Genomic DNA, 13,797 nt, shown 5'->3' on the forward strand with positions numbered 1-13,797 from the left:
TGCAGGATAGCTGGCATCATAGTCCCTTCCAATGGGAACATGTGTGTATATTTAGGGAGCAGGGGTGCCAAAAAAGGTCACTAGACTTTTAACATCTCTGACACAGGCATATTTTCCGCAAGCCATTCTCTCCCCACTGCAAGGAAGCTGTACCTGTTGGATTTCTGCCTGCTGTGCAGCTTTTCAAGGTAAAGGAGAATTGTGGGGGGGGGGGGGAGAAGCAACAGCTCTGTTCTGGAGGGAGTTTTCATTCAGTAGTTGGCATGTTGCTTTGGTAACTTTTCAGCTGGTTCTTAGCACTGCCCCTTTAATAGCAACTGCTATTGCAGGTATTCACAAGTGAGAATGTTTATCTCTCTGCTGTGAAAAGCTTCGCCAGAGGAGTCCTGCACACCAAGAAGCAGTTAACGCATAAGTGCATAAGTGCAGGCCATGCCTGTTTTTGTTTATTCTAGACAGGACTATTTGCAAGCCCCTTATTCATCTCCCGTAGAATCTCCCTATTCATCTATGTGGAAGACTGAATATATTTTATCTTGGAATATACAGTACCACGTAATTTATCCTTCTTGTTACAAGGTAATGATCAATCAGGTATTAAGAGATAGGATGGCCAACTTTTGAACTGGCCCCTGTAACTGTACCTTTACCCGTCATTTGATCTTCAGCAGTTAGCAGGTGATAGCATGTCTTTTTCCATGCTGTGAAAAGCTTCACCCGCTAATTCCTGCATATTAGGCTGCTGCTAAAAGCACAAGAACAGGCCAGCTCTGGGTTCTGTTCCCCCCACTTACCCACCCCACCCCTGGCCAGTTGGTAATCCTACCCCAAGACATTGCGTGGTGTCTCAGCAGCTAAAATTAGATATCGGTTTGTTACAACTCATGTTGTTGTTTGTAAAGGTGATGGCAGATGTCATTGATGAGTCTTTACCCTGGTTAGTTTGTATTTTGCCTTCCTTCTCTCCCCCCCCCCCCCACCATTGTCAAATTCTTGTGATTGTTACAGTTGTTGGCTCAATTATAATGTGTTGATTGATTTGATAAAAAATTAATTTTTTGTAAACTTTCATCATTAGAGGCCAAAGTCTCTCAGTGGATATCATTCGGGTGTGAGAACAGCATTTAAGGGAAACTGGCAAACATAGCAGTAGAACTTAACATCATTGCAATCGTGCATTGTCATTTTGTGAACCTCTTGCTTCCCCCTTCCCTTCAAATAGTTCTTTAATGGCTATGGACTCCTCTTTCCAACCATTTTCACTTCAGGCTAACCTCAGAGGTTATTTCAACATCAGGCTTGGTCCTGGAACATGTGAAACTGTAATGGAAAAATATCTTTGAGCATTGAGTATGAAGAGTGCCATACCAATGTCAGCTGGCCCTATGAGGAACTTTGCCACAGAAAAACGTGCAGCCTGACTGTCAGACAGGCTTGAGCCCCAATACCTCTGGTTTTTAGAAATTAACTTAAAACCTTGCAGGCTCAGGTTGAGAGATTATGTGCCAGGGAAATTCAAGCCTATATTTCTTGGGGAGGAGGAGCAGACGGAAGAAGAACATTGAGTCTAGTACTTACCATATGGTGATCAAACATTTGACCATGTATCTCAGTCAGAAGTACTATCTACCCACTGGGGTGGCAAAGAACAAGCTTCTGTGCCAACAGAGTGAGAAATATTTAGATTACCAGCTGAGATCTTCCTTGATATAACGCCACATGAATTTTGGCTTTGTATGACTAAAAGGCAAGCAGGCTTGTCAAGAGGTTTGTCATCATTTTCCTGGTGCAGAACCCCTTGTTTCTCATATTTGTTAGCAGAGGGATAAATACATAAAAGGTTAACAAGTTAACAAAAGTTTTAAAAAATGACTTAAGCCTGTTGATAAAATGAGAAATTCAGATTGTGACATTTGTCACAACTAGAATGTAAGAACGGCCCTCCGGTTAGGTCAGGCCAAAGGGCCACCTAGTCCAGCATCCTGTTTCCACAATGGCCTTCCAGCTGCCTCTGGAAAGCCCACAAGCAGGAGAGAAAGGTATAGTTGCTGTCCTTTGAGGCATACTGCTGTTGAACCTGAAAGTAGCATATAACCGCCTTGACTAGTAGTCATCTACAGACCTGTCCCATGAACTTACTTACCTAACAGCCATCACAACCTCTTGTGGCAATAAATTTCATGGATTAATTATGTGTTATGTGCAGAAGTAGCTCCTCTTGCCTGTACTTTTGCAGGTTTTATCATCATCTTTCACCATGAGCGTTCCCAATACTACCCATTTTCTCTGCTGCTGATATCTAGAAGTAGGGCTGTGGCTTGGCCGGGTGTGATCCTACTTGGCCAAGAGCTCATGCTTATCAGAGGGTTCACTCAGTCAGGCTGACCCTGAACTACCTGGTGGTTCTTGAGGCAGTAGTCATGCTCAGTGCTCAGCAGGGGGTGGGTGGGTGGAGGACACACTGGGGGGGGTGCAGTGCAAGGCTTTACCCCAGGGTCTCCAATAACCTGGTGCCAACACTGTTGATAGCCCACATTTATTTATTTCAGAAAACCCAGGTGAAGTTTCTCACAGTCTTGCATTTTCATTTCCATCAGATGTCATCTGGTTTTTAGAGTGGTTATGCAGATTTTTTTTCTTGGGGGGGGGGGGTGGCTTCTGTTGTGATGATAGCATAAAATTTCCTGATGTGAACTTAGTGCTACAGTTTCAACAGGTTAATGCTTTATGGTGATGTGGCATTCTGCCTCCCTCCATTGACTGATTGACTTTCCACTGTTACCAATTCTAAAAATGTCATTTCTCTGCTATGAGATTTGTAGAATTAACACCATACTGAATCCAACTGCATCAAGGCAGAATCAGATGACTTTGGAAAAACATTTGTTAATTTCGCCTCATTTTTGCTCTGAAAGTATTGTGAGACAGCAGAGATGAAAAAAAAATTGTCAGTTTCGTTTTAGGTACAGAGGCCTTAGCTCTAACCACAGTGCACTGTTGATTACACACAACAGTGACATTGACAAGCCTTTGCTTCTGTCTCTTCTGCAGTTAGTTCCTCTCAGCAAATATGAAATAAAATGTACAAATGATGTATAAGCTTTACTTCATTCATGCAGAATTTTTCCAATAGCAGCAATGGCTGGGGGAGCTCTTGTTTATTTACATGCTGCCTTTCAGCTTTGGCATTCAAAGCAGTATACATTTTAAAATCCTAGAACAAAAAATTGTAAGCGATACCACAAGTTTTAGGACTTAGATACCACTCTTAGGACTTAGGTGATCTTTTGCTATTGGTGATCTTTTCAAGAGCTGATCGTTTCTTCTGGCTTCCACCTCAAGGTATGCTATTCTTACAGTTTCTAGGAACATGCGGGAGGGGCTGTCCACCAGGCCAGTGCTGATTTCTGTAGATGATGTAGATGATGATGTTCCCAGCTCCTCCTGGCATTGAGCACCTCTTCTTCATCTAGTTAAGAGGGTAGGGGGATATAGGAAGTTTCCTCAACATAGCTATCCCTTCTGAGGGCCCAATCCTATCCAACTTTTCAGAACCAGCGTAGCCATGCCAATGGGGCATGCACTGCGTCCTGGGATGGAGGGACAGTCACGGAGCTCTCCTCAAGATAAGGGAATGTTTGTCCCCTTATCTTGGGGCTGCCTTGCAGCTGCATTGGTGCTGGAATGTTGGATAGGATTGGGCCCTGAAGAAGCATATACTTTGCATGGGATTGAATATTGTGCAATCAGCAGAGAAATAGACTAGCACCTGTGTAAGCTGAAATAAATAAATGGCCTTGTCTGGAAGTGCTCACTTTCTGCTGCCACCAGTAGAAACATACCTGGAGAGTAGCTTCTTAGACTTCATAGCGGGCTACCTTCTGTTCCAGACTCAGTGCTCAGACTCACGACTCACTCCCCAGCATTACTCTGTTCTACTCAGGTGTTCTCAGTCTATGGGTGCTGTATCCAGGCACAGCACCAATGAGATTTCACCAGCACATCCCATCCCCCCCACCACTGACACACCCCTCAATCATGCATCTCCACTCTCCTTGAACAGTGTGTCCGCAGCTGACAAATGTGTTGTAGCTGGGGAGGAATCCTCCTTCTGACTCAGAATCCTGGCTTCTGCTTACCAGCTGGAGGTTAGTTCTATGGTTTTCTCTCTTTTTTCCTGATTGTGATGTTGCGATAGATGCCCAATAATGGAATGTGTGCATCTTCCCTCCCTCCAAGCATTTCCCTAAGAGTTCTCTTCTCATTGGATTCTGACCAGGACCCAGTTTTAATTACGTACCTGTTATCTCAATTAATGATTTTCCTAATGATTCTATAGCACATGGCCCTCTCATTTTGGATCTCTCTAGTTTTGCTTCAAGTGGGCATCATGTGCTCAATCATTTGAGTTCATTCAAACCATAGTTGTCTGTCACAGTGTGGTTCTTCATTTGTGTACCACAGGGACTGCTTTTTCTCTAGGTTTTTCCCACCTCTGGGTCAGGCACGTACTTGATTAGGGACCACGTATGATATTCAGAGCAACTTGGAGGAAGGATAGAACAAAAATGCCATATGTAAACAGTTCATATAAATGAAGGAATTGCAGTGTGACTTGTGTGCTGAGAGGTGCTATCGAAATTCACATTTCTGATTAGCATAAAATAATATTTAAATGTTACATAAACTGTAAAGAACGGTTGAGCTGTGGGCATCTTAGCTCTGGGAATTGGGTAGGTACTGTGTTATGTTTGACTTGTTGGAAGAAGATGAAAGGAAATGGAAGCTGAGAAACTGAGCCTTTTTCTCATGTTTTTGTTCAACCATGTAATAGATCAGAAAATGGATCCTTTGAAGAAGCTGGCATCAAAGTGCCTTTAGCATTGGCTCATCTCTGCATAGGTCATGAATCAGTTGCCAATGACTCATTGTGCTAAGGAGAGAAGGAAAGCAGTAGAAAAGTACCATAAAAGAAGCATAAATGAATGTAGATTCTCATGGGAGGGGAACAAAAGCCAAAAAAACAGAAAAAGGTTGCTTTCAGCGCCCTAAGACATTTACATTATTAGTATGGCAAGCATTTGCACACTTTAATTTTTTTAAAGATTGCTTGGGCATATAAACTTTCCATATTAAATCCGCCCCCTACCCCCTGCTGGATACAGTGTGTGCCTTTTCAGCATGCTTGCACAAGTTAGGGGGAGGGAGGATAGAATTGGGCAAAAAATGTGTCTAAGGGCACAATCCTAACCCCTTATGTTTCCAGCACTGACATAAGGGCAGTGCAGCTCTGAGGTAAAGGAACAAACATTCCCTTACTTTGAGGAGGCCTCCTTGAGTGACACCCAACTGCAGGATGCAGCACTTGTCCCATTGGCGCCTCTATGCCAATGCTGGAAAGCACTGACATAAGGGGTTAGGATTGCGCCCTAAAAGTGTTTTGATCACCGTACATATGTCTGTAGGTATGTCCACATATGGCAGTTGTTGCTTCTGGCTAGATATTATTAGGACATGACCACAAGCATGGAAAATGGCCCTGGAAAAGGCCTTTTTCTCAAGGGCAGTGGTCAAAAGCTGATTGTCCAAAATGCACAAGCAATGTTGTCATTCTACTTGTTGGTCATGCATATTGGCAAGAAATTAGGATAGACTGATGTCCTCATATCCAGTATGGTGGAGTGGTTACAGTGTTTGGACTAGAGCCGGAGAGAGCCATTCAAATCCCTGTTCATCCATGACACTCACTGAGTGATCTCAGGCCAGTTGCTATCTCTCAGCTTTACCCACCTCACCTGAAACTGATGCAGTTTTGTGTGTGCTGCCTTGGGCTCCTTGTAAGAAGGCAGAAAATGAATCATGATAATAATAATTTAATAAATACAGGTGTGATCTTGGTATCCACTGATTTGGTATTCACTGATTTGAGTCACCACTGATATCGAGGTCCATCTTTAAATGCCTTGTGACAAGGAAAAAAAAGTGCCCAAATCCAATTTCCTATCTTAATGCTGTTAAATAATTATAATTTTGTTCAATTACATTCCATTATTCACCGCATCTAGTGGCTGAATGCAGTATAGCATCTATACCAATGTATTCTGGGGTGACAATGGAGGAGCAAGAAAGCTGGAAGTGGATCTTTAAAGCTATTTCTCCACTGATTTGGTATCTACTGATTTTTATTTTTTTTTAATCCACTGGGAATTCTGGAATTCTGGAATGGAACCCCCATGGATAACAAGGCATGACCTGTAATGGAGATTGAGTGACCTATGCAAGCTCATTTGATTATGCATTTTGAGATACATTTTGAGAAAGACTCAGTCACGTAGGTTAAGAGGAGAACCACCTAGAGGGTGGCTGGATGATGGTGCTGGATTTCAGAGAAATCTGTAGGACCCCCATTTCCCCAGTTGTAAAAGAAGAGGAAATAGGTCACTAATTAAAAGTGCACATATCATCTACAAATGGCACTTGATATAGCAATAGAACATAATGTATTAATAAAAGCTGAAGGACTTGCCAGTAAATATCTTACAAATTTGTTCTGATTTCTCACAAGGCAAGCTGGCACAATCTGTTACTGAGCAAAAACATCCGTGCCTCCCTTCTTGCAAAGAAAGTAGCTGAGAAGTCATGGACACAAACAAACACACACAAAATTCGGAACATACCACTTCCCACACTTCCTAACATTTCAAATCAGTTTTCTCTTTTTAGATTTAGCAGGGGTTCTTAACCTGGGGTTCATGGATGGGTTTCAGGGGTCCATGAACCAGGTGCCAAAAAAAAACAACACACCTGTTTGTGTGTATGTGTATGTGTTTGCATGCATATTTCTGGAGAGGGGCTCTATAATTTTCATCAGATTCTCAAAGGGTTCTGTGACCCAAGGAAGGTGAAGAACCCCTGGTCTACTGTGTACACTACTAGGATCCCCAGATAACACTGTCTGAAGATATGTTCAAATCACAAGTTCATATCGCAACTACCACCCTTTATGTGGTAGATTTTTAAAACACTCTCCCCTTCCATAACCTGGGTAGTTTCAGCATCAGAACTGAGTTCCCCTCCATTTCACCTGCACAAACTTTCCCCTATGCTAAATACTGTTAATAATACATTAGGGCGCAATCCAAACCAGGTCTACTCAGAAGTAAGTCCTATTTTGTTCAACGAGGCTTACTTTCAGGAAAGTGTGGTTAGGATTGCAGCCGTAGGGCCCAATCCTATCCAGTTTTCCAGTACCGGTGCTGCTGTGCCAATGGGGTATGCACTGCTTCCTGTGATGGGAACATTTGTTCCCTTGGGGCTGCATTGAGGTTGCACCAGTGCTGGAAATTTGGATAGGATTGGGCCCTTAATCTCTTTCGGTTTGCTGATTCATTTGTCATGTTATCATTATGAATTAGAATAGCCTCTCTCCTTGGGGTGTCCATGAAAAAGTCCTACTTTTGTATTATGATTTAAATGTAGCAAAAAAATATTGCTTTGATCATAATTCAACTGCAGTCAGTTATAGAGCTGAGCTCACTAAACAAAGTAACCTATAATTTAGAATCCCTGCTAAACTGGGTTCTGTGCTATTCTAGTTTAAGTCATCTTGGATTTCCTAAGGGTGGAGGGGTTCAGAGCATAGGACTATGTTGCTAGTCTCCAGTGTTACTGGAGACTAGCAGGACCCAGGTTTGCAGTGTTACCATTTCAGATTTCAGTGGTGGGAGCTAAATCTTATATATTCAACATGATTTAAAGATTCGCTCATAGAGACAGTCAAGGTTAAATTACAAGAAAAAAAAGAGTGCTTATGTGATGGCTACTTTTTATTATCTTATAACTACAGCAACATTATTAGCACCAATTAACACTTGCAGAACAGCCACCTTGGCAAGTTGCACTTAAGTGTTATTTTGTACATGCCCATTGATCTGTAAAGGCTAACTTCAATGTATTGGACACATATGAATAAACATGAATGGCTTACCAACAATGTCATAATACAGAACAGCAAATGTATTATCATCCTATAACAAACCCCTGTTGTTAAACCACGTGGCTGTTTTCCATCTGCAGGCTGAAGGAGCATATGAAATCCCACAAGCCTGAAGGAGAGAAAATTTCATTGCCCCACAATATGAAAGTGATTGGCCACATAGAACATCTGCCTCTTACAATGGGGACTATCCATGTGGACTGTTCTGCAGTTGTTATAGGTGAGTGTTCATGTAAATGTCATATGGTCAGCTTTTTGGCAATGACTTAAAAATAGTTACAAATGGGGCCCATTTGAATAGGAAAAGTTTCCCAAATGAAACAAATAGCATATATAAGGGCATGGAAGCATGGAAGAGTGGTGGCCTTTCCCAACCCTTTTTGAAATTGAAAAGGAATGACAGAGCTCCTTTAGGTGACTGCCACTGTTGGCAGCCTATGGTACCCCCCTCCCCAGGCCTTGGAACTTGCATCATTCTTGGCAGGATTGTATAAACGCTGGCCCAGAGGCCATTTGCAGCCCTCGTGGATGCTCACTTCGGCCCACAGTGAGCTCCCAGTCTCCAGTGGGCCTCTGGCCCATCAGAAACTATTGGAGCCCACGCTAGCCTGCGACTGCCAATCACAACTGCCAGACGTGAGGTGTGAGCTGAGTTAGAGCAAGCCCTTTTATAGTCTCCATGTGTTTTCTGCTTTTCCTGGGCTTTTAAACTGCCCCCCCCCAATTCCTCTGAACAATTTATGACTCCAAGTGATTCTGGCTTGGTCTGTATGTTTTCACTGTGCAAGTGGCAAGTGACAAACAGTTCATAGTTCTCTTGTGGTTCTACATGCCTGTATAGTTCTCATGTGCATTATAAATAAGCTCAGTAAAATTCATTCATTCATATAATGAATCTATCTCTAATGTAGTCATTTATGTAAATTTATGTAAGTTTATTCAAATTTGAAATGCAAATTAATTCTTTTTTTTCCCTTGGCCCCCAACACAGTGTCAGAGAGATGATGTGGCCCTCCTGCCAAAATGTTTGCCCACCCCTGTTCTTGGGCATGTGGCGGAAAATGCTCACCACCATTGGGAATGGTCATATTTTTTGTGATAGCAGATAACTTTTTTCCCATAGTGCCCTGAATGATACAATGTCCAGGGCATTGTGGGAAAAATGCCCACCAGCACTGCCAGAGGCAACCACTCTAACAAGAACTGCTGCTTTCTTTCCACTTTTAACAGTGGAAAAGGAAAAGCCTGCCATTGTGTCATGCTGTAAGGTTAGCCTGCTGCTAGGAAAACCGAACTACAAAAATGGACTTCACGTGTTACAAAAGTAATGGTAGCCATAATGAATCAATAATTATATAAAGCAAGACGTTTGATTCCAAGAAGGGGGGAATTACATCGTTTTGCGTTTCCTAGGGGTACAACGGACTACAATGAATCTAAATATCATGTGCTTTTTTCTTTTTAGAAGACAATGAGAAAAATTTCTCTCTGGGATTACAGACACTGAAATCACTGAAGGTAACTCTGTTTTCTTGTCTCCTTTTTGGTGTCCTATTATTATTATTATTATTATTATTATTATTATTATTATTATTAAGATGTTGGCCAGCCCAATCCTGAGCTGCCCAGCATGCAGGACTGCAGCGGTGCTGAAAATGGCTGCCACTGCATCCAACACGCTCCAGACAGCGGCTGCCTCCTCCTTGGGAGAAGGGGACTTTCACCCCCTTCCCCTGGGTAAATCGAGTAGCCCTGCAATGGGGCTATTCGATTCGATGTTGACTCAAAGGTCAGCGTAGAATGAAGAACCTCCGTGTTGGGCGGCCAGCCCGACACAGAAGCTCTGGATCAGGTGGAGCAAAGCTGCACTGGTGCAGCCTCCCTCTCACCCCACTCCTCCTGGCATACCTCCTGTCCGCCCTCCCTCCACCTCCCCGCACGCTTCCACCAACCTCTCCGCTGTCCAGCAGTCCATGCAACTGCCAAGCGGCAGAGCTCTGGTGCTCCATCAGTGCTAGCCCAGCACCAGCCAGCACTGGGCTAGCACCGGCAGAGCACTGGAGCTAAGGCCACAGTGCGCACCAGTGGTGAGCTGGTGTGCACTGAACAGGATTGGGCCCTTAATCTCTTACCTTCTTTCTTTTCATAACTGTATATTTATTCCTTTTAGTGTGTGATCAATATGGAGAAACATCACTTGGTCCTGGGGAAGACAGAAAAGGAAGAAATCCCTTTTGTCAGTAACTGCTCTGCACATGAAGAAAAGTGAGTATGTAATGCTAACACAATAGATATTTACAGAACTATCACTATATTACCATAGTGAGATGGGGACGGGATCCTGGCTGGGGTTGGTATTGATGAGTGATGGAAGGGTCTCCTGATGGTTCACCATGTCCTATCAATATCCACCAAAAGTAGCCAGAAGTGGGTTGGGTGAGCAAGAGAAAGAGTTGAATGTGTGGTGGAACAGTTGCAGTACTGCAAGTGTCTTTCAGTGTTAAGGAAATATGAATACAGGAAGTGCACTCACTCCATAGCTAGTTATGGACTCGTGATTGTTTCACCCCATGTTTGTGTTTCCTGTATTTGTGATTAATATTTGAAGTATTATTTGAATAATATTAATATTATTAATATTAATATCCTCACCACCAGGATGAGGTCTCTTGTTATCTGGTGTGCTCCCTGGGGCATTTGGTGGGCCGCTGTGAGATACAGGAAGCTGGACTAGATGGGCTTATGGCCTGATCCAGTGGGGCTGTTCTTATGTTCTTAAGTTTCTGTCTCCAGGGCTGGCCAGAGTTCTCTTGGTGCCTGAAGCGGCACACCAAATGCCTACCACCTTAACTGGCAGTGGGTCAGCCACTGCCTGTCCTCCTCCTGCTCCAGCCCACCACTTTTCTCTCTTCCTCACTTTCTTTTCCGCTCCACTCCCCTTTTCTCTTTTAAAACCAGCAACAGAGGCAGGCAGGCATTCCAACCAACCTGCTACCTGCTCTGGAACCGCCTTAGGCTAGACCTGGCTCTGTCTCACTGAACCCTAAATACACATTTCTAGTTCACTCAGTTGACATATGTCCCATACCAATGTGATTATGTAAATTAGCGTTTTACGTACCTATTCCAGAGCCAACAATGTAAACTTGAGAGTAAAATAGTTTGAAAGATTTAGGCTTATTCAAAGTCAATGCCTAGATTTTCCAGGCTTTGGGTGGATTTTTAGTCTTTTGCTTTGAGTGACCTCTTTTCAATGAACGCTTGGCATGTGTCCCTGTGTTTTAGTCCAGAATTGGCATGGAAGTTTCCAAGAAGGTGGAGGCAGGGGAAAGGAAATTAGACAATGGTATACCATTCAGCATATTTAATGTTCATGGGAACCATGTTGCTGCATGATTCTTAGTACACTGTATACTGTGCCCTGGGAAATATAATATTTCTGGAAGGAATTTAAGAGACGATTGAGATGATGATATAAAGCTATGCACCTGAAGAAATACGCTCTTCCCACGCTCTTTATGCGACAATAAATTTGTTAGGCTCTAAGGTACGCCAGGTCTTTTTGTCTCCCTCCATCTTAATTAATGTGGTGCTCATTAGAGAAATACTATCTACAGGATCCTATGAAATCAAAGCTTTTAGTTGAGAAATCTCTCTTACACACAGTTGGAAAAATGTGTGAGGTGCCTTGGTTGCTAAACAGTTATTTCCTAGGGCACATCCTCATGGCAGCCACCTGCGCTCCTGGTTCAGTTCTGTAGCACACAGCTGGAAGCCTGGGAAGTGTCCCTGGAAAAGGCAGGTACCTTTCTTCCCCCCAGGATACCCTATGCTGGCCAGGCAGACTGCACGACCTGCCCTGGTCCTCCAATCGCCCCTCTCAGCAGAGCGAACAGGCTGGGGAGCAGTCTGGGCTGCAGCCTCTGGCATTTCTGGAGTGTGCGGGTTGGATATGTTGCTTGAGCACACCCAGACCCCCAAGTGAACACTATGTGGATGTGCCATTGCTATGACACTTGCAGACTACAGGTGCACGTGCGCACACAAATAAAACTTTGGGTTGAGAGAACTGTTTTATTCTTCTTCTTTCAGCTCTTCTGAGGCATGAAAGGTGTGTGCTGTCTGCTCTGGAGGAAAAGGCTGGGGTGGTTGATAGCTCCCTTGCTAGACTATTAGCTAAATGAAAGAACAGGCATTGGCTGAGAGCTTAGGACACCATCATCCATTCACTGACCATGCCGGAAGTCTGGATAATGGACTTGTCAGCGCACGCCTGAGGCCTGTCCTCTTCATGGCTTTTTCAAATAACCAAGTATGTTTGTTTTTCAGACTCTGTTGAAATCCTCTGTGTTGTTATGAATGGATTAGTGAACCAAATGAAATGCCGCCTGTAAGATTGAACAGAAAGATCTTTTTGTAACTTTTCCTTTAGAACTAATTGTATTTACCTGCAATGAAAGGCTCTGGGTAGCAAATTTTTAAAGAATGTATTTTTAATAGGTAACAATTTATAAATACTAATTTCAGATGGTTTGGTTGAAGGCAGTTGCACACAAAGGGCCTATTCAAGATGAAATGTCATCCATTTAAACAGTTGCATAGATTGGAGGGAAACAATAGTTCCCCCCCCCCCGAGAGTTGAAGGTGGTGTGATAAGGTCATTGCTGCTTATTATGTGTCTACCCATTCTACTGTTGTCTCTGTTTTACAGGTTTTGCAGGGCATAAAAAATTGTTAAAAATTATTTTTAAAAAGTTATAATCACAATAATCATATAATTTACAGTAAAGAAAAAAGTTTTATTGAATCATTATCATTATTCCAGTATCAAATATACATCATCCCAGTTTTTGATGAATTTTTTCTTTTTGTCCATTTCTTATTTTGACATCATTAGTTCTACCATTTCAGACTACCATGCCAGACTTTTAAAAACTCACAGTCTAAAGTAAGTGTTTTATTAGCTTTTCACTTTGCTGCAAGAAACAACAAAAAACAAACAAATAAATAAACAAAACAGAAAAAACATCACTGGGGTAGTGCATGCAAGATTTGTAACAAACTCATCCTGTTCAATCCTGCACTTAAAATAATGGCAATTTACATTCTTATGGCTCAATACTATTGGCCCAATACTATCTGGGATGACACTACTGGTTCTTTCTGCATCTTCAGCAATACACATAAACTACATTATGGGGGTGTGTCATGGAAATAAAATACTGTAATGGAAATAAAATACTGAAAGATACTGTAATTGTAAACAAATTTTCCTTCAATGTCATTTTGATGGACTAGTAAGGTATAACCTGTTTAATGCCAGTATTTAAGTCTTTAAAGTTCATTTAATTTAGTATAGAAAAGTGTCCAAGAAATCAAGATCCATAATTTCCTGATACCGTAAAATCTTTTAATAGTTTTTCTTAACCTGTTTGTACCATAGCTTCTCAAAATTTGATCCTGACTCATACTTGTTCATGTTTCAAAATACAGTATTTCAAAAGAGACTAGGGGTGAGACAGGTTTGCTGGCCCTGGAACAAAGCCTTGTGGTGGGCTCCCATACCCTGACAGGGCTCGCTTTCCCATGACACCCACTGAAAGGTTCATATCAACCAGCGTGTTGGGGAGGGGGAAGTGGTGAAATGATGAGGGGAAATGTTTTCTCCTCACCCCATATCTGTCCACTGCCCCCCTCCTCCGGTCTGCCAACTGAGAGCCCAATCCTATTCAACTTTCCAATGCTAGTGCAGCTGCAATTCAGCCCCAAGGAAAGGGAACAAACATTCCCTTACTTTGAGG

The 13,797-nt window shown here is 42.6% G+C and overlaps 1 protein-coding gene across 1 annotated transcript in view; it reads left to right on the forward strand.

Moving 5' to 3' along the window:
• The window catches only part of NRIP3 (nuclear receptor interacting protein 3), a 32,232-nt gene extending 20,251 nt beyond the window's left edge, over positions 1-11,981 (forward strand). The window contains exons 4-7 of the mRNA XM_066619287.1: positions 8,077-8,216; positions 9,462-9,514; positions 10,167-10,261; positions 11,711-11,981. Of these exons, the coding sequence (XP_066475384.1) occupies positions 8,077-8,216; positions 9,462-9,514; positions 10,167-10,261; positions 11,711-11,981 (559 nt within the window). The remainder of the gene's footprint in view (positions 1-8,076; positions 8,217-9,461; positions 9,515-10,166; positions 10,262-11,710) is intronic.
• Positions 11,982-13,797: the final 1,816 nt, after the last annotated feature.

Source organism: Tiliqua scincoides, chromosome 1 (genome assembly GCF_035046505.1).
Source record: "Tiliqua scincoides isolate rTilSci1 chromosome 1, rTilSci1.hap2, whole genome shotgun sequence".
In the NCBI taxonomy this organism is placed as follows: Eukaryota; Metazoa; Chordata; class Lepidosauria; order Squamata; family Scincidae; genus Tiliqua; species Tiliqua scincoides.